Consider the following 18244-nt stretch of genomic DNA (forward strand, 5'->3'; position numbering starts at 1 on the left):
TACAGATTTAGAAATACAAAATCGCCCAGAAAACCGGCCACAAATGCCAGATATTTCTATTGGTAAACTAAACAGATACTTTTACAATAATAATAATAATAATAATAATATTTGTTCTTTGTCTTCCACGTGGTCCACTCTGAAAGTCATGTTTTATGTTACAATAAACATTTAGGAAAATAAACCTTTTCTTCAGGTTTGGTTGTTAAAAACTGTCCTTCTGAGTGGCATTAAAAAGTCTGAACAAGTCTGAAAATGACTTTGCTAAAGCTGTAGGAGCCCTGTTAAATCAGGTTTGCCTTCCTTTTTCCCAAAAGGTTCTCCCAAACTGTATTACAGACACGAAGCACGGGGCCATTTTCTACAAGACCAAACTTGAGGCATCCAACGCTTATCAGTTCGAGTCATCTCTGCACGAAGGGGAATTCCTGGGATTTCAACCTGCCGACGATCCCTCTCTGAACACGCTGAGTCTGCATCCCAAAAACCAAACTCACGTGGTTGAAGCCTCTGTGATCAATTTACTATCTGCACAATGATGAGCGTGATAACGTCCGCCTCTGTGTTTCAGTAAGGAAAATTTGCCATATGAACAAGCTGCTGTGCGTTACATTTTTTTCTGCTATGTGCAGTTTCGCAGCACAGGATTAACCCATTACTGCTCGCACATACAAAAACAAGAGCAGGGATACTCAACTTGCTTTGCCAAGGGGGCCACTTTTGAAAAATTACAGGAAGCCAGGGGCCAGTATATAAACAAACATTTTTTTAAGTATTTATCAGTCTACATAAGACAAATGCTCGGCTGTTTTCAACTTTTTGATGACGCAAATCCAGTCGTAGCAGGTCAGGCGGCTGTAACACGAGGCGAGATTAGCATCTTTAGCCTCATTCTCGCTGCACAAAAAAACGTTAACACCCACGAACATCTGGCTTTTTAATGCAATGGGAATGCGTACTATCATATTCACGCCCGGGTCAAATGACTCTGCAGTAGACGCTGTTTTTTTCGCCTCCGATCGGCATTGATGGGAACGAAACACCGGCGAGATGCAATGACGCACCGTCACTAATTACCGTCCGTTCCCTCCGAAAGCAGCGCTAAAACAGTGATCCAAACACATCTGCACCGAATTTGAGGGAAAGACTGAATAAGTAAAAGATATAAAAACAGAAGAACCCACTGAAAAGTTTTCAAAGACGGCTGTTCCTGCTGCTGTTTACAGTAAATACAGTAATACAGTATTTAGCAGGTTTAATGGTGTCTGAATACCCCGCGTACATGCGCTAATTTTGGTGGGAAAGCGGTGTTAGCGAGGCGAACGTGGCTTTCTTTTAAACGGTGTAGTGCTTTTCTTGTCTTAATAAGAGTTTTTCGTCTACACGTCACAATCACGCACTGCTGGCCAAGGCTACCGTACAAGGTGCTACCTGCGACTCATTCACACACGCTCACGCACCGATGCCACAACGTACTTCAACACGTTGATACTTGGGCATGTTGGCTGGAGGAGCCAGGGATCAAACCGCCAGTCGTCCGTTTCCGCTCTACCTAACGTACGTACCTAATCTACGTAACTTATGCTGCAGACCCAACGTCGTGGCGACCAGTTTTTTCCTGAGTTTTGGCTTGACATCGGCTAAAATGCGTCTTTCGCAGCTTCGTCTGTCACTCTGTAATCAGTAAATGAGCTGTACAGATTCTCAGCAAAGGGAAAACGTTTTAACTTGTTGAGCCCTAACGTTATATAAACGCCACCAAACAAAGTCGTGCATGTGCAGTAGTGCTTGCTTTACGTATCACGTTTGTTTTCTTTTACACAACCCTGCAGTTTATCGGTGATGCAGCATATCTGAGCATAACACTGTTTATTTTCTTCACACGATTGTTGTTGCTCTCACTGAAGCACTGAATGTGTCCATCTGCCCACACTGGCTCTTAACCCTTTAAAATCTGAGCAAATGGGCTTGAATTCCTTAAAAAATATTGAAAGAAGGCAAAGAGCAACGTAATAAGAAATGCCCCCCGAAAATAGGAAAAAAAATAGTTACCTGAAAATAATACATAAATTTAAATATAATAAAACGAAAAGTAAAAAACAAAAGGAGACAAGAAAATGACCTTGAGAAAGTATGTAAGTATACAATTATAAAAATGATAAATATAGTTTTCTTGACTTTTTTTTAAAAATTTTATATCCCCACTGATAACCTTTCCCCACCTTTACTGTTTTTCAGACATTTTTTTCCAAGTTGCTTAATACCATTTTTTCGTACCTTACAAAAAAAATCAAACCAACTTTCTCAGGTGTCATAGGTTTAAACTAATGTCGATCCAGGTTCTTAAGGGTTAAAAAAGCCTTATAAAACCGCAGGTACAGTATTATCGCAAATTAACAGTTCATATTTTTAATAAGTATGGTGTTTATTTGAATTTGAAATGTGGTATAATTCCTTCAAACCAGCACACAGAGTAGCACTCTGAATGATGTTTATACTTCTGCTTTGCTGGAGTCCATTTGTTGCACTGCTTTTCTATTACAGCTGATAAATAGAGTCTGCCTGTTATCATAGATGATATTCAGTCAGTAAAATTTCACTTTAATCGTCCAAAACTAACGCGATACCGTCTCTTCATTACCGTGAAGTGTTCGACCTTAATGTAGTTCTGGATTATAATGTTTAAATCTGCTGCATCAAGTTTAAGAGCTGCAGACTCTTAAGCACTCTCTATAAAACCTGTGAATTTACTGCCGTCATTCATCTCTCACCTTAACTGGAGCACCAAAGTCGCTTTAACTGTAATAGTTTTTGAAATATTCTTTAAAGGCGGAGGTAGGCAGCAAGCGATTGATCATTTTTAAGTGTCAAATGATCATTTTATGAGAGCGCGCTCAAACCTGCAGGGCAAGTTTCGATTTCGATCGATTCATTGGTGGTACCTGTTGTCTCTGACCGAGGCTGCAGGGTTTGTCGAGAGCCGGGATCGGTTGAACTTGCTTCGTGGTGCAGCCGTCTGGTGAATGCAGAGTTGTTTCTAGGAGTTGAGGACAAAAACAACTCAATTTTCATGCTCTATAATGCATTCTGGCACTGTATTTACATTGAAGTTGCAAAAAATATTAGGGGTCGACTGGTTTTTCAGGGCGGATACGGATTATTAGTAGATAATGAGACTGATAACTGATATTTGGAACCAATATGCATGTACAATAAAAATGAAAATCCTTCTCAAATTAAAGGCAGCAAGTTCCCATCAACTTTTTTTTTTTATAAAAAAGTTGATGGGAACTTGCTTAATAAATTAAATTTTTAAACAAAAGAAATTTTATTAATTAATTTTATCAGCGATCATTAAAATAAAACAGATAATCAGCAAATTACCAAATACTGGCCCCAATAATCAGCCAGGCCGATTATCTGTCGACCCTTAAAAAAATACTCTTTAGCGTGAATACATTTGTTTTTATTGTAAAGTGGAGAATTATGCCGCATAGCCAAATCTGGTCTTCTGGCCGCAAGTTGAGTATCAGTGGTATAAAAGTATAATTACTGTCACTTTAATGACCCATAAATGACAGATGTACAAAACTCAAATAGGATAAAGTATTTCAGCAAGTCTACTGCTGAATATTATGAGAAAACTGTGTTATTTAGTAATTTACATTTAATTAATTACAAATATATAAATAGCTATTCATTCATTCATTTTCTGTTTTTGCTTATCCTGTCAGGGGTCAGGGTTTTCAGGTTGTTCGTCCGGCCCAAAAACGTCTTGAGAGAATTTCTTCAAATTTAGCTCAAACGTCCACTTGGACTCACAGATGAACTGATCAGATTTTAGTGGTCATAGGTCAAAGTTAAAGTCACTGTGATATTGTCCTTCTCATTCTCGTGAACATGATATCTCAAGAACACCTTGAGGGAATTATTTCAAATTTGGCACAAACATTCAAGTAGACTCAAGAATGAACTGATTAGATCTTGGTGGTCAAAGGTCAAGCTCACAGTGACCGTATATTTGTCTCATTTTTGTGAAAGCGAAACAATGCCTTGAGGGAATTTCTTCAAATTTGGCAACAGTGTCTGAGTAGACTAAAGGATGTACTGATTAGGATTTTGTGGTCATAGGTCAAGGTCAGGGTGACATTACATTCATCTCATTTTTGGGAAAGCGATATCTCAAGAACACTTTTAGGAAATGTATTAAAATTCGACACAAACATTCACTTGGACTATACGCAGAGCTGACTACAATTTGGTGTTCAAAGGTCAAGGTCACTGTGACCTTGCATCTATTTCCTTTTCGTGAATGCAATATCTGAAGATGACCTGGAGGGAGTTTCCTCAAATTTGGCACAAATGTCCACTTGGACTCAAATTAACTGATTAAAATTTGGTGGTCAAGGTCATGGTGACCTAATACAACATGTTTTGGCCATAACTCAAAAACCCTAAACTTATGGAAACTGTACATACAACCGTGTGGTCGTATATCTAGTAAAATTATATATATTTTAGCTCATAGTGCCTTTTTTCTTTAACTTTATGGTATCTGCCCAAATTACACTCATTTTACGTCAGGTTTTTATTTGGGGATCAATCAACTCCTTTGGCTGCGAGAGGAGCACGACATCATGTACATTTATAATATCAGTAAAAACCTGAATAAAGAACTGAATTTTTAAATTTTTTTTTTAGCTAAAACAATATTAGATATTAGGTTACAATTTTAAGTTGTTTTTATACTTGTATCACTCATGTATCCGTTCAAGTGCAGACAATTTGTCAAGTAACCTTTGTTTAATACTTTTATAAGCAATTTTACATATTATATAGCTTATTTTACTTGTCCGTTATTGTATACATTGCGTACGTTGGGTCATAAAATGTCAAAATATGAAAGCGTCTGTAAAGCCAACTTTATTGCGCTGAGGCAGGAACAGTGCATTTCTCTTCCCACATCTCATTTTGTGCGTATAATCTGAAAAAAACATGGACTGAACAGAAATGAGAAATTGACAAATACTGTAAGAAGCAAACACAAACCCGTGAGCCCTCAGAAACACGTCCTGACTGAGCGCTGTGACAACGGTTCGAACCCACAACTCAGATTTTAAAGACATCAACTCCACCTGTAACGCCCACTTCAGCAGTACAAAAATAAATGCTGGTATTGATAGCTGCATGCAACAACTGTGTGTGTGTGTGTGTGTGTGTGTACCAAATATATGCTTTGAGTGAATGTTCCAAGCTTATATGATAACAACCAATTTTTATGAGGCAGCTATATTGAATCTTATCATACAAGTGTGTGGAATTAAGTTTTGACCAAGAAAAAAAAAAACAAAATAAATGTACATTTTTATACTTTCTAAACGTGTCTTTTTTATTTGCTGTTTGCTCACTCACACAGGGAAGGAGTTTGTAATTCATACATGAAGTACAACACAACTCAATATGTTACAGAGGCGCCACTACGACGGTCTTGAGTGGTATTTTATCGGCAGAGGACGGCATTCTGCAGCTGTTAATTTCAAACCCTGCTGTGGATTTATTATACACCATTTTACGCCCCTTTTCCACCAAAAACGCTCTGGTTCTTGAACAGGCTCCGTTCAGGATTGTTGGTGAGTGTAACCGTTAAGGATGTGTCATCAACAAAATGAAGTCATAGCAAAGTAGCAGATTACATTAGGTGGGTTTCCATTCATCCTAAAATTGTGCAAATTTAAAGTAGAAGGTAGATTTATTTAAATTGCGAATATAAAATGCGGCTAATGGAAACACTTTAATTTAGGAAAAAGTCATCTATTGCAAAAAAGTTTTTACACTCGCGTGAGGTGGTATTTCAGGCGATTCGAAAAAGCCGTATTTTTACAAAAGTGAAATAAAAACACTTTTTTGGTTTTTCTAGGTCACATGATGCTTGTCAGTAGGAACTGGCTCCCTCATGATGCAGCAGGAGCTACAAGAGCTGTTATTGCATCACATAACTCAACAAAAAAAGTCGAGCGGATCATCCGGGAGTTTTGAATCCACAATTCCTCTGTGAAATCGTGGACCATCAGCTCCCAGAAATCCCTCATACGTGGCTGCTCCCACACATAAGGGGCTCGCTATAACGCTCATATAACACGCCTGCGTGGCCTCGGAGTGGAAATAATGACGGTTAGTGCGGTGGCTGCAATAAAAATAAACCTGCTGATGTTTTGAACATCCGTCGCCATGGTTACTGATATGTCATCGTGAGAGAAGTCGCCTAACATCACTCAGTGGAAACGCAGTCGTCTCGCATTTATCAATTTTTCCGATTTATCAACATTTTGAAAATATCGCTTAAGTTTTTGCGCAAATCTGTAATGGAAACCCACCAATTGATTACCTGCAAACTTTTGTTCAGTCGTTGGTCCAATAGGTTGTTTTTATTCAAAAAACAACCATGGATCAACCATTAATGAGACTCCAACACGCTCTTTTTCTGACTTCTCCATTGTTGCATCCTCTTTCTTTCTAACCTCTGGAATATGACACTAATGTCGTCTCAAATCGCACAAAGAAAAACTGACATTTTTTGCTCAAAATCTTCTGAACGGTTCCAAATTAGGGGCCAAAACAAGAACAGAACCAGCTCCATGTCAGTGGAAAAGGGGTGCGTACGCTCCCAGACGTCATTAGCCGCTGTGCTGGAGCTGCACAGGTAGTATTGTTGGATGGCTTGAGTTTATGATGCACTTCAGATCTCGCCTACCTTACCTTTTAATGAACCTTCAACAGAGCAGCAGAGCAGATCTCCTGGATTTAAACAGGCCGATACAAGCAACTGCTCTCTGCACACTTGACCGACAGGTGGAGGTTTCACTGCTGCCAACAGCTACCTGGTGACACGCGGAGTGACACGATTATCTGGTGAATCATTTGTACACGAGGGGTTAATGTGAACATACAAAACACTGCTCAGATCTGTAGTGCTGCCCTGTTCTTCCTGATGAGTTTACGAGCAAAACGTATGTACACATTATGATTGAAACAAAAATACATTTCAAGAAATCAGCCACATGGACATGAAAAAAATAAAATAAATTACATATTTAACTGCAACATTGTGTAAAACTTGCTCGAGCTGTTTTGTTGAAATGTCCCCAGTTAATATAACAATTACGTGCCAGGATGATAGATAGTATCTCTTCTAGAATTGGTCAAGACATTTTAAGTAACTAGACATGATGTTGCTGAGGGTGACGTAGCTTAAATTTAGTCCACGTTGAACACAAACGAAGCTAATCTCCCAAAAATGGAGGCCTGATGTTGAGTAAGAACTTCATACAGAGACCGAGCCTGAATCAACAGTTACAATTACACACTTGTGAATCACTGGGATGTTGTCAAAAATGATATATTTATAAGAATTTACATAGAACACCTTAAATTTTTTACAATCAGCCAGGACCCAGTTGTCTGTGTCCTCCCACAGCTTCCCGGTCCACAGTCCCATTCATTTGCTCCAGAGCAGGGCGATGGCTTTGCAGATGCCCACGTCGTTGTAGTTGAAGTAGCAAAGGCCGGCGAAGGTGACCGTGGACAGGAGGAAGAGACCCGCGTTGGCAGCCTTGATCTTTGCGTCCCCGTGAACGTAGTCTGTAAGCACCTGCCCGATACCCCTACAAGACAAAAACATGCAGACACAGAAAAAGCAGGCAGTTGTGGGTGATGTATCGAATATACTCGACGTATCGCTGTTTGTTCCGTGTGTGATATTTCAAATATGTGATATGTGATATTTCAAGTTTAAAACGTCAAATCGTTTTTATAAGCCACCGGCGTTTTGGTCCCCTCTCTCTCACACAGACACACACACAAAGCAGGGCTTTTGCAGAGCTCCAGACTGTGACTATTTCATCACATTTTGCACCCATGCAGCACAACTATGACTTGCAAATACTATTAATATATAAACTGGAGAGCTGTTAGTTTGTTTCCAGCTTACAGTGAATAAATTATCATGTTAAACGGTGCTGCGGTAACATGAGCGGTCGTGGCGGTAGTGTGAGCAGGTGAGGCATGGTGGCTGGGTCAGAGTTAGGAATACATATTTTAGTGTACTGTTTATCTGTAAAACGAGATGTGAGTCAGTCGCCATGTTGACAGTTGACTGAAGTACCAAGATCAACTTTCTCATTTTACAGCCGAACAGTACACTAAAATGTTTCTAAAATATATATGCGGTAAGAAATAGCCGATGCAGTAACAGAATCTTGCTCCGTTTTTGATCAGTGACGCTGAGTTTGACAGTTTGACGTCAGTTCAGGAAGCGACTGATGTGAGACAGCTGTGTTAGAGCGACGGTTTGACCGCAGCTCAACATCAACATGCCTCGGGCTGTGATTGGATGTTTTTGCTCACATGCAGTAAAGGCAAATGCTACAATTAAATACAGTAGTCAGAAGAATTATTTATTATTTTTTTCTCACAGATTTTGTGCTGTGTGGATAAAGTGAATGTCTCAGCAATAATGTTTTTTTTTGTTTAAAGTTAGCAACTGTTGCTTTAACCCTTGAAACATGAGCCAATTTGCTTGATTTTTTTTTTATTCAAAAACATGGAAAGACGGCAATGAGTAACCCAAAAATTAGCAAAAACTTTTTAAAATGTTACAATAAAATTACCCAAAATTTAAAAAAAAGGAAAAAAAGTAAAGAACAAAAACAATGCATTATTTTTAATGCGTAATTAGAATAATTATAAATATAGTTATCTTGATATTGTTTCCTGGTTATGTGATGATTTCGGAATAATATTTCCTCTCTAGCTCTCTTTCATTTAGCTAAGGTATTTTTCTTGTTACAAAATGTTGCAATTTGAGAAACATTTCCTGCCAAGTTGCTAATTGCCTTTTTTTGTTTTGTTTTGCCATATTAAAAAATTTTTAAAAAATCGATAAGCTCAGGTTTTAGAGGTTTAAATGAACACAGAGCAAGAAAACTGACGTCAATCCAGGTTTCAAAGGGTTAAGTTACAGACTTTGAAATCAGTTCTTTAACAGGTTTATCTTAAGCTTCCACCCGCCAATAACAGCCCAAATAGCGTATTTGAATACTTTGTGCCAAAATGCACCTTGGAAGTCATAACGCGGGTTTCCATTAACCCTCAAATTGCACAAATTGAAACTGCAAATATAAAATATGTTGAATGGAAACATGTCAATTTTGAAAAAACGCCTTTCCATTATCGCTCAATAACACGCCTTCGTCGCCTTCCACTGGAAACAATGACGGCTATTTTGGTGGCTGCAATAGAAATAAAGCTGCTGATGTTTTGAACATCCATCGCCGTGGTTACTGGAACATTATCGCCAGAGGAGAAGTCACATAACATCACAAAAAAAACAAATAAAATAAAGCAGTCATCCCGCAATTTCGTTTAATCAACGTTTTAAAAATGTAGCTACAGTTTTGCACAAATCTATAATGGAAACCTTCTCACCTTCAGTTTGTATGTACCTTCAGTTCTTTTATAAATAAAAACAGATTTGTGCTATTCGAGCTGGACCGATAAATAGGTCAGGCCTCTGCAGCCTTAATTTAAAAAGCTTAATGTCTTTTTGAAGCCACGTTTATCAGGTTTCCCTTCAGTTCCAACATTCCTCGGAGATATAAAATCCTGTTAGGCACAGACTCTGCTTATCCCCAGGACCAGCCGAAGAGGAAGCTTTCCAGCCTCCTCATGCTTCAACCCGAGCCAACACATAATAATAATAATAATAATAACAATTTTAATCTTTATATCGCAGTTTTCGAGCTTAAGCACAAAGTGCTTCCCAAATAAAAAGGTTTACAGAATAAAACAGATGAGACATCCAAGCTGCCCCTCCCCAAATAAAATAACAATGAGGGTGCAAGTTTAAAAACACAATTTCCTAATAAGTAAAGAAAATGTCGAGAAGAGAATTAACCTAATTTAAAGAGGTAAGACTAAGATTAAAAGAAGAACCACATACAGAGGCAGATAAGACATTAATGAAAAAATAATAATGACATATAAAAGAGGATGAAAGCCAATAAAAGAAGAAACTCGTGCCTAAAGTAGTCAGGTGGCAAAACTAAAATCACTATAAAATGCAATAATGCAGCAATAATTCAAAAATATGAAATGGACAAATGATCATTTTGAGAGAAGGCTACGTTTTTTAAAGAGCGGTGACACCGGAGCAGTCGTCTGGCTGGTCGGCTGAAAAACGACGTGGCTTGACCCTTTGAGAAACACACCTGCCCCGAAAGCCGTTGCTTAAGAAGACTTATCACTACTCATGACTGGGATTTGTGGCCTACACCTGCCACGCTGTTCAGTCTGCGCCTTAAATGATGGAAGAGCACATCGCTGTGACGCTAAGCTAAAGCCACCTTCTCAAGTCTGCAAACAAAGCCGGAACTAACCGGGGCTGAATTAATCTCCGCTGGCAGCTACGGCAGGACGGCTGGGTCCCCCTCCGCCAAAGCGCCATGGCGCAAAGTTTGCCTTTTGTCCCGTAAGGGTCAGCGAACAAGCTAAATCTTTGTACTGGGCAGAGACGTTTGGGAAAGAAGTTTGTGGAGGGTTCAAAGAGCTTTCGCTCACACTCCCCGCGGACTCTTCGTCTGCTCAATCACAATGTGCTGGTGTGTGAACAGAGGTGAGGATGACTGTGTTCAACCTGGACGCTGAAATTAGTGCCCCTTAAACACTGGACTACAACTCCCTGTGGGCACTGAGATGAAGGAATTTCCCCAAAATATTTGCTTTTTCCCAGGATAAGGGAAATATGTGAGGTAGTGTTGTAGTCACGACCGTACTGACCGAGACCGAGACAAGACCAACACTCTGTCTATATTTATCGTCCTGGTTGAACACAGTCATCCTCACCTATATTTTTATTTATTATATTATATTATATTATATTATATTATATTATATTATTATATTATATTATATTATATTATATTATATTATATTATCTTATATTATTATTATAATTATCTTATATTATATAATTCATTATATATTATATATACTTATTTTGTCAAGTTGTTGAAACTTAAAAACGACAAGTGTAAGTGTTAGCAACCACACTGGTCTGATTTAACCCTTTAAAACCTGAGCAAATTGGCTCAACTTCTGTCAAAACCAGAAAGATCAGAATAAGCAATGACAGAACAAATGACCCAAAAATTAGCATCAAATTAGACAAAAAGTACAATAAAATTACCTTAAAAAAAACAAACAAATTAAACAAGCAAAAGAAAAGAATGACATGGAAATCGTGCTTTAAAATTGCAAAAACTCTGTAACTAAATTTCAAGTATGTAATTATGATAATTCTTTATTTTTTCCGCATCTTTTTAAAAATAGTTTTCTGAATCTACCAATTTCTTGCAATTTGTAGATTATCAGGGTTCAAAGGGTTAAGTTGACAAAGAGGATTTTTCCAAATAATGAGGTGAAGAGACCTGAGAGTTGTTTTATTAACATGTTAAAGAATATACAAATATAACAGAATACAGATATATAGTACAGTAAACTTGGTTTACTGATATTTCTAAACGTAGGAAGAACAACACTAAAACTACATTTTAAATAAACGCAAGAACTACATATAAAGTAAACATAAATTAAGATTAATATTCATATTCATATGTTGTTAGATTTTTAAAGTAATCAGTTTCCTAGAGGTTTTTTTATTGAGTTAAATCAACTCAGATTTTACAGTGTTAGATTTATGTAACTGATAAACTTTAACACCTCTATGAAGAGCAGGATACAAAAACAAGAAGAGCTGGCCTTCCTCTGAGAACCAGATCTTTACTGAGCAATCATCAACAGGAAGTGAAAGTGTTGGGTAAAAACGAGGGTGATTCAATATGCTAAATGTAAAAAAAAAAAATAGAAATACCACCTCCTCAAAACAGTCAAGTAACGGTCACAGTTTAAATTAGATACATCGGTGGGAAGCGTGGCCATTAATTCTCGGGAGTGGTGTGGCTACACGGTACGTACACACATATAAATATTGTTTATCTTCAGAACTAATGTGAGCAGGGTTCAGGTTAGTTAAGCCTCATTCCCACTGCACAAAAAACCCGCTAACATCTGGCAGACACGGGTTTTAATTGACTCCAGCTGCGATCAGCATTGATGGGAACACAACACCCGGGTGAACGCGGTAATTTCAGCTCTTTAACCGGCAAAAAGCAATGACGCGCTGTCACTAGTTACCCTCCATCTCCTCCAAAGCAGCTAAAACACCGATCCAAATACATCTGCACCGAGTTTGAAAGAGACACTTAATAAGTAAGAGATAAATAACGAGAAGAAACCACTAAAAAGTCTCCAGACTTCTGTTCCTGCTGCTGTCTGCTGTTTCACTCGTCCTCCTGACTGTCAGTGACATCACACAGACACACAAACAGTTCAACACACACACAGCGACTCCCTCTCCAGCAGTAATTTCAGTGGCAATCGGAATAGAGCCATTTAGCTGGTTTAACCATATTAAAAAACCAGCGTGCACCCGCTAGCTGTGGTGGGAATGAGGTATTAGTGTTTTCCTGTCTTACCAGTGTCCATGCAGGGTCAGGGCAGCGGCCAGGGAGTAATCGATGACAGGGCCGGGGTTAAAATAGGCCACGGGTCCCATGGCCAGGAGCAGGATGCTCAGCACTCGCTCTGCTGTCCAGTGCAGAGAGGCGGCTTTGGAGCCAGAACCGGCTGTGAAGCAAGACGAACAGACGTTTATCAGCGGATTTTAAACCAACATGCCTCTCTTCTATATCAAAAAACTGAATATTTATTCTAATTAGGACACTGTTCCCTTTTCTAGTAACCAGATGACATTCAGGAGTCGTAAGTCAAGCAAATACGTAGAGCTCTGAATGAAAAGGTTAACATGCTGAGTGTTAGTTAAGAGGGTCGATACCTCTCAGTCTGTCACTTGAATATGAAACTACCGTCAGCCATGACCGGATCAGAAGAGACTACAAGCACAATTGGTCAAAGCGCGCTCACCTCTATTACATGGAGCAAAACGCCAGACTGAAATGTCACCATGTTTTTTGTGTCTTTAGTAAAATTTTGCAGGTGAGCGAGAGATGTACCAGCAGCACTTTTAAAGGTCACATCTCTCTAAAAGAAACTCAGCCATTTGCAAAAAGTGTGAGCTTGAAGACTTGAGTTTGGAGGTGGAAGACGGTGATATTATTATTATATTATATTATATTATTAAGCCTTTATTTAACCAGGTAAGGACGAAATAAGTTCAATATAATATGTTTCTGTCAAAGGAGTGTGGTGGTTGAGAACAAGGGTGGTAGCAAAAAAATATTTTTTGCCCCTAAAAAAGGCCGAAGAAATGTGACAAGTGCATCTGAGGAGGGAAATTTTTTTTTTTTTTTTTTAAATGGCAGTATCAAAACTTTTCTACATATATAAAAATACTTTAAACAACAAAATAAAAAGAAAGAAAAGTAGAAGCACAAAACAATCGAAATACAGTATGTAATGCATAATTATAGTATAATAAATATAGCTTTCTTGATATTTTCCAGAGTTATGTGATAATTTTATATTGATTATGATAATGATGATGATGATATGATTTTACCTTCTCCATTTCTCGTTTTTTAAGCTAAAGTCATTATCTTGAAACAGCGTACGCACAAAGCAAAGCTTTTGAAAAACTTGCATGAAAATAACAGGTATCGCCTGCACAAATTTATTCAAGACATTTCGATCCTACTTCCACGATTTCAGAAGGTTAAATATATCATTTGATTGTATTTCACATCTTTGCTGAGCAACACTTTTGTATGTCTGTCCCATATGGACACTTATCCCATATATAAGCCTCATGTGGTGAATGATTTATGCAAACACGACTACAAATCTGGCCAAGCAGAGCCAACATTTGATTTTCGACGATACGTTTGAACCTCCCGGAGACAGCCTCCGCCCTTCTGTCCCTCTCAAAACGACCTGCTAACCTACAAAGTGGATCACAGTGGGTGAAACCTACCAGCATTTAGCAGACCTTACATGAACCAGGTGTCAAAATACGGCCACCGCTCAAGCATTTAGGGCGCTAAATCAGGACCACACAACACCTGCCGACACCAAAAGAGGCCACCCGATTTCATGGAACCAGAAAAACCTGCAACCTACAAACTGAGAAGTAAACCACAAATAAGCTAAACTGAATAAATCGAGTGAAATCCAGCTACGCAAGACAGTATGAAAATGCCACAGATCAGCCTTCACTTTTCACTGCTGTTAATATCGGTCCATTCTCTGCAATCAGCACTCTGGACTTTGATCATTTTAACAGCTCTTATCACATGCATGACTCTCTGCATCATCCTGTGATAGCTGGACTGAGTCTTATTTCCAGTTAAAACAGAGTCGACATTCAATCTAAGAAATAAGTGCAGCTTGTAAAGTTTGTTGATGAAATGAGTCATAAGTGTTGATTCATCACTGTGGTAATTTCTGGGGCTGTGGTTCACTGTTGGTTTGTTCCTAAATGAGGTTTTCCTGCTGTACTCTATTCTCAGTGTATATTCATAGTATTCAGTCGCATGATTATAGCACAGAGCCCTGGAGAGCAAAACATCACAACGCGGTGGCGTAGAGTGGAAACTCCACTGAACTGTCGCATAAAACCATCAAACTTTTTTTTTCCATGCCATGAATGTGTGAATCAAACCTCCAAAAACAGAAAAACAAAGATTTGTGAACAAACTGCAAGTTTTGGGCACCAGCCGCAGCATTTCTATCACCATCGTCCAGTCTGGTTTGGATCTGCCACCAAACAGGACCAGAAAGGACGATCAGGTCTGCGGAGCCGATTATGGGGCCGGACTTACACCGGCCCAGGGTCAGGAAACGGACCCACGCACCCCGGACACAAACGGTTCAAGCTTCAGCACGCCGAATCATCCCGCCACAGAAACCGTTTCTGTCCCAACGCTGTCATTCTGTTTAACTCGCTGTTAACCATATGAACCGTTGCACTGTTACACACACACACACACACACACACACACACACGTATATATTAGCTAAATGTAAATTTAAAACTATATTTTTCTGTTTTTATTTTCTTATTTTATTTTTCATATTTAATGCTTAGTTTCTGTACATTGAGAGCGAAGCTAACTGGAGTCAAATTTCTCGTTTTTGAGAGCAGAGAATCCGACTTCTCACACGGCCGCCAGGAGGAAAGCGTACAGAAGGACAGACGTTATCTTTACGGCGACCTGGACGGTTAAATAATGCCGTCATTTGGGAGGTAAAAGACAAAAAATGTTCATCGTCAAAGAAAAGGTGAGTGCTAACGAAAACGAAGGCTAAGAAAAACTAAAGCCACGAAAACGAACCTTATCAGAAGGATCCCGAGACGACACGATGACTAAAACTACAACAACAAAAACACTCTGTGTTTACTTCAGCTTTGACGAAATCCTAAGTACTCTGATGGCTGCCGTCCTTTACTCTCCTGAGAGACGGCGGCACGTAAAAACAGAAATCCACAATCTCGTCCTCTTTGGGTTTTCATTCTCAGACCGGATCCTGTTCAAGCACAAACCCCGCTTGTCTCTTCATCACTTCGTGCACCAGATTTAACAGCAAGCGTTTGACATTTTCGCAGAGCTAACCACGAACCTCAGCAGCACTTACCGTAAAGAGCCTGCGACGCGTGGATCCTCGCTGTCAGCTGGTAGGGCTGCTCCTGGTATTTGTGTGGTACAACCAGCGGCCTGGCCAACAAAGTGCTTTGGTAGAACAGAGCTGAGGAGAAAAAACAAATCATGTGTCCAAATGGGCGCAAAAAAGATGAAATTCAATCACAATATGAACAATAAACCACAAAAAAACCTCTTTAAAACACTTTAAATAAGTATTTAAGCACATCTCAACTCAGCACACAACAAATCTTTTATGGCAAAAGATATAAAACAGTTATTTTAAAGAGCATCCTCCTCATCCTCTTCCTCCTTTCTAATTTATAAATATGATATTGGGTCTTTGGATCAACATCACTTTTCATGTGGTACATTCAGACGTCTTTCACGAGTATTGTAACCTCTGACGTCTGAAAAATTGGTTTGATTTCTTTAGAAAACATAGGAACAAACATAAGGAGCAACTTGAGCAAAAAAAAAATTGTTTAAGTTGATTTTTAAAAAAAGATCTGAAAATTAACTGGGGGGGGGGGGATTATTAGATATTATCAAAAAATCAGAAATACATACATATATTTTTAATCTTATATACTTACATATTATAAGTTATGTTACAGAATTTTTTTTTTTTTTAACTTTTTTTCGGATTGTTTTCAGGTAATTTTCTTGTACCTTTATATTAATTTCTTGCTATTTTTTCTACTCTTTCTTGTTAAATTGTTCATTGCCTTTTTCTCTTGTTTTTGAAATAAATCAAGCCAATTTGCTCGTTTCAAAAATTACATACAGTACTAAACATTAGGTAAAAAACAACACAGTTTATGTTTTTCACACCCAATTTTAGTTGGAAAAAGACAACAAAGACAGCCAAAGGAGAACGGTGGCACGCAGCCTTAACCGCATGAACTTTTACTAAAATAGACTCTTGTTTCACTAAAACAACAAATCTTTAATGGCAAAAGATAAAGACAGCTATGTTAAAAAAGCATGACCTCCTCCCCCGCCTTTCTCTTTTATAAATATGGCATTGGATATTTAACTCTTTAACACCTGGATCAACTTCAGTTATCATGTGCTGCATTCAGATGCCCTTCACAAGTATTGTGACCTTTGACATCTGTTAAAATCAGTTTGACTTGAAAATGTAGGAAAGCCATTATGAGAAACTTGGCAAGAAATGTCCCACAAATTACAAAAAAACTGTAAAAGGAGAGAAAAAAAATACCTGAAAATCAGCTGTGGGGATATATAATTACATATAGAAAAAAAAGACTATCAAATTGTGTTACAGAAAAAAATAAAACTTTTTAAAAATGTATTCATTTATTTATTTAGGCTTTTTTCCAGGTAATTTTCTTGTAATTTTGTACTAAGCTCTTGCTAATTTTTGACCCTTCCTTGTTGAAATGCTCATGTCGTCTTGTCTTGTCTCTGAAAGTAATCAGGTTTCAAAGGGTTACATACAGTCATAAACAATGGGTTAAAAAAAGAGTTATTTGGTTTCCACGCCCAATTTTTAATTGGAAAATAACAACTAAGACATCCAAAGGAGGGGGCGGTGGCGAGCAGCATTTACCTCACATGAACCTTTAATAAAATAGGTTTTTGGCTTTTTTGTTTGACTTATACAGTCTATGGTATATGCCGAATTAAAGACAAAGTCTTGCCATTTCAGAATATATTTTTTGTTAAGTTTTACCTGATGTGTAACTTTGTCAATATGAGTGTTAACTTTAAAATCACAAACTTTTGAACGGGGTTTGGCTTACAGTTCACTGATAACGTCACGCTCGTGCAGTCTGATGTCACCATGGCAGCAAATTTCAATTCCACCTCTGTGAACATCACCTTTTAAATATGCGGGAGCTCAAATTAACGATAAACAGAGACGGTGTCGGTGATAAACTAACACACATTAACACCTTTCTTGGCTAAAAGTCGTGAACTTGTCAGCAGCAGCAGCCGAGTTTCCGCCGGCGGTCGTGATTTGTTCGCACTCAGCTCACATTCAGCTTCTCCCCCGACAAAACGTCCCGCTGCCCAGCGGCTCTAAAGCCAACAGGTGTGCTGAAAACGGAGAGAAAACCTGCAAACTAACAGAAGTACTCACGTTTGACTCCTCTGCGACACACAGAACTCAACCTGACGATCGCCGCCATGATGATCAACCAACCAAGGTCACCACGGTTACCCGGATGTAGTTGGCGAGTCATCAGCAGCGCAAAGATGTTGGATGGTTGAAGAGATCAACACTTTCGCCTCACTGTCGCTGCCATAGACTGTATATAAAGATTCAATGAAAAGTAAAATTAAATTAAATTAAATTAAATTAAATTAAATTAAATTAAATTAAATTAAATTAAATTAAATTAAATTAAATTAAACAAAAAAATCTTTATGTAAAGTATAAATTGTGTTTCTCTGTAGCGACCATAGACTGTATATAAAGATTCAATGAAAAGTAAAATAAAATAAAATAAAATAAAATAAATAAAATTAAATAAAATTAATTAAAAAAAATCTTTATATAAAGT

The 18244-nt window shown here is 38.2% G+C and overlaps 2 protein-coding genes and 1 long non-coding RNA gene across 3 annotated transcripts in view; 1 reads left to right on the plus strand and 2 right to left on the minus strand.

Annotated features, from left to right (window-relative positions):
* LOC121943153 (beta,beta-carotene 9',10'-oxygenase-like) overlaps window positions 1–3248 on the minus strand; it is a 31380-nt gene extending 28132 nt beyond the window's left edge. Inside the window, 1 exon segment of the mRNA XM_042486586.1 lies at window positions 2943–3248. The gene's annotated coding sequence lies outside the window, so the exon portion shown is untranslated.
* A 999-nt stretch (window positions 3249–4247) lies between these two features.
* Window positions 4248–5379, plus strand: LOC121943498. Its single transcript, XR_006105853.1, has 2 exons — window positions 4248–4277; window positions 4409–5379. It is a non-coding gene; the product is annotated as an uncharacterized LOC121943498 (long non-coding RNA).
* Window positions 5380–6979: 1600 nt separating this feature from the next.
* Window positions 6980–17902, minus strand: LOC121943166 (succinate dehydrogenase [ubiquinone] cytochrome b small subunit B, mitochondrial-like). Its single transcript, XM_042486612.1, has 4 exons — window positions 17821–17902; window positions 15706–15816; window positions 12591–12741; window positions 6980–7661 (listed from the first exon to the last, which is right to left on the minus strand). The coding sequence occupies exons 1-4, from the start codon at window positions 17867–17869 to the stop codon at window positions 7496–7498; spliced, it is 477 nt and encodes a 158-aa protein (XP_042342546.1). The 5' UTR covers window positions 17870–17902; the 3' UTR covers window positions 6980–7495.
* Window positions 17903–18244: the final 342 nt, after the last annotated feature.

Source organism: Plectropomus leopardus, chromosome 5 (assembly GCF_008729295.1).
Source record: "Plectropomus leopardus isolate mb chromosome 5, YSFRI_Pleo_2.0, whole genome shotgun sequence".
Classification (NCBI taxonomy): domain Eukaryota; kingdom Metazoa; phylum Chordata; class Actinopteri; order Perciformes; family Serranidae; genus Plectropomus; species Plectropomus leopardus.

What these genes read in the sequence shown, in the direction of transcription:
- LOC121943166 (XM_042486612.1), bottom strand. Translation starts at nt 17,869, where the DNA reads ATGGCGGCGATCGTCAGGTTGAGTTCTGTGTGTCGCAGAGGAGTCAAA. An exon ending in GTGTCGCAGAGGAGTCAAAC is followed by an intron (nt 15,817 to 17,820) that starts GTGAGTACTTCT and finishes TTTTCTCCTCAG; the next exon opens with CTCTGTTCTACCAAAGCACT. An exon ending in CTGACCCTGCATGGACACTG is followed by an intron (nt 7,662 to 12,590) that starts GTAAGACAGGAA and finishes TTTGTCTTGTAG; the next exon opens with GGGTATCGGGCAGGTGCTTA.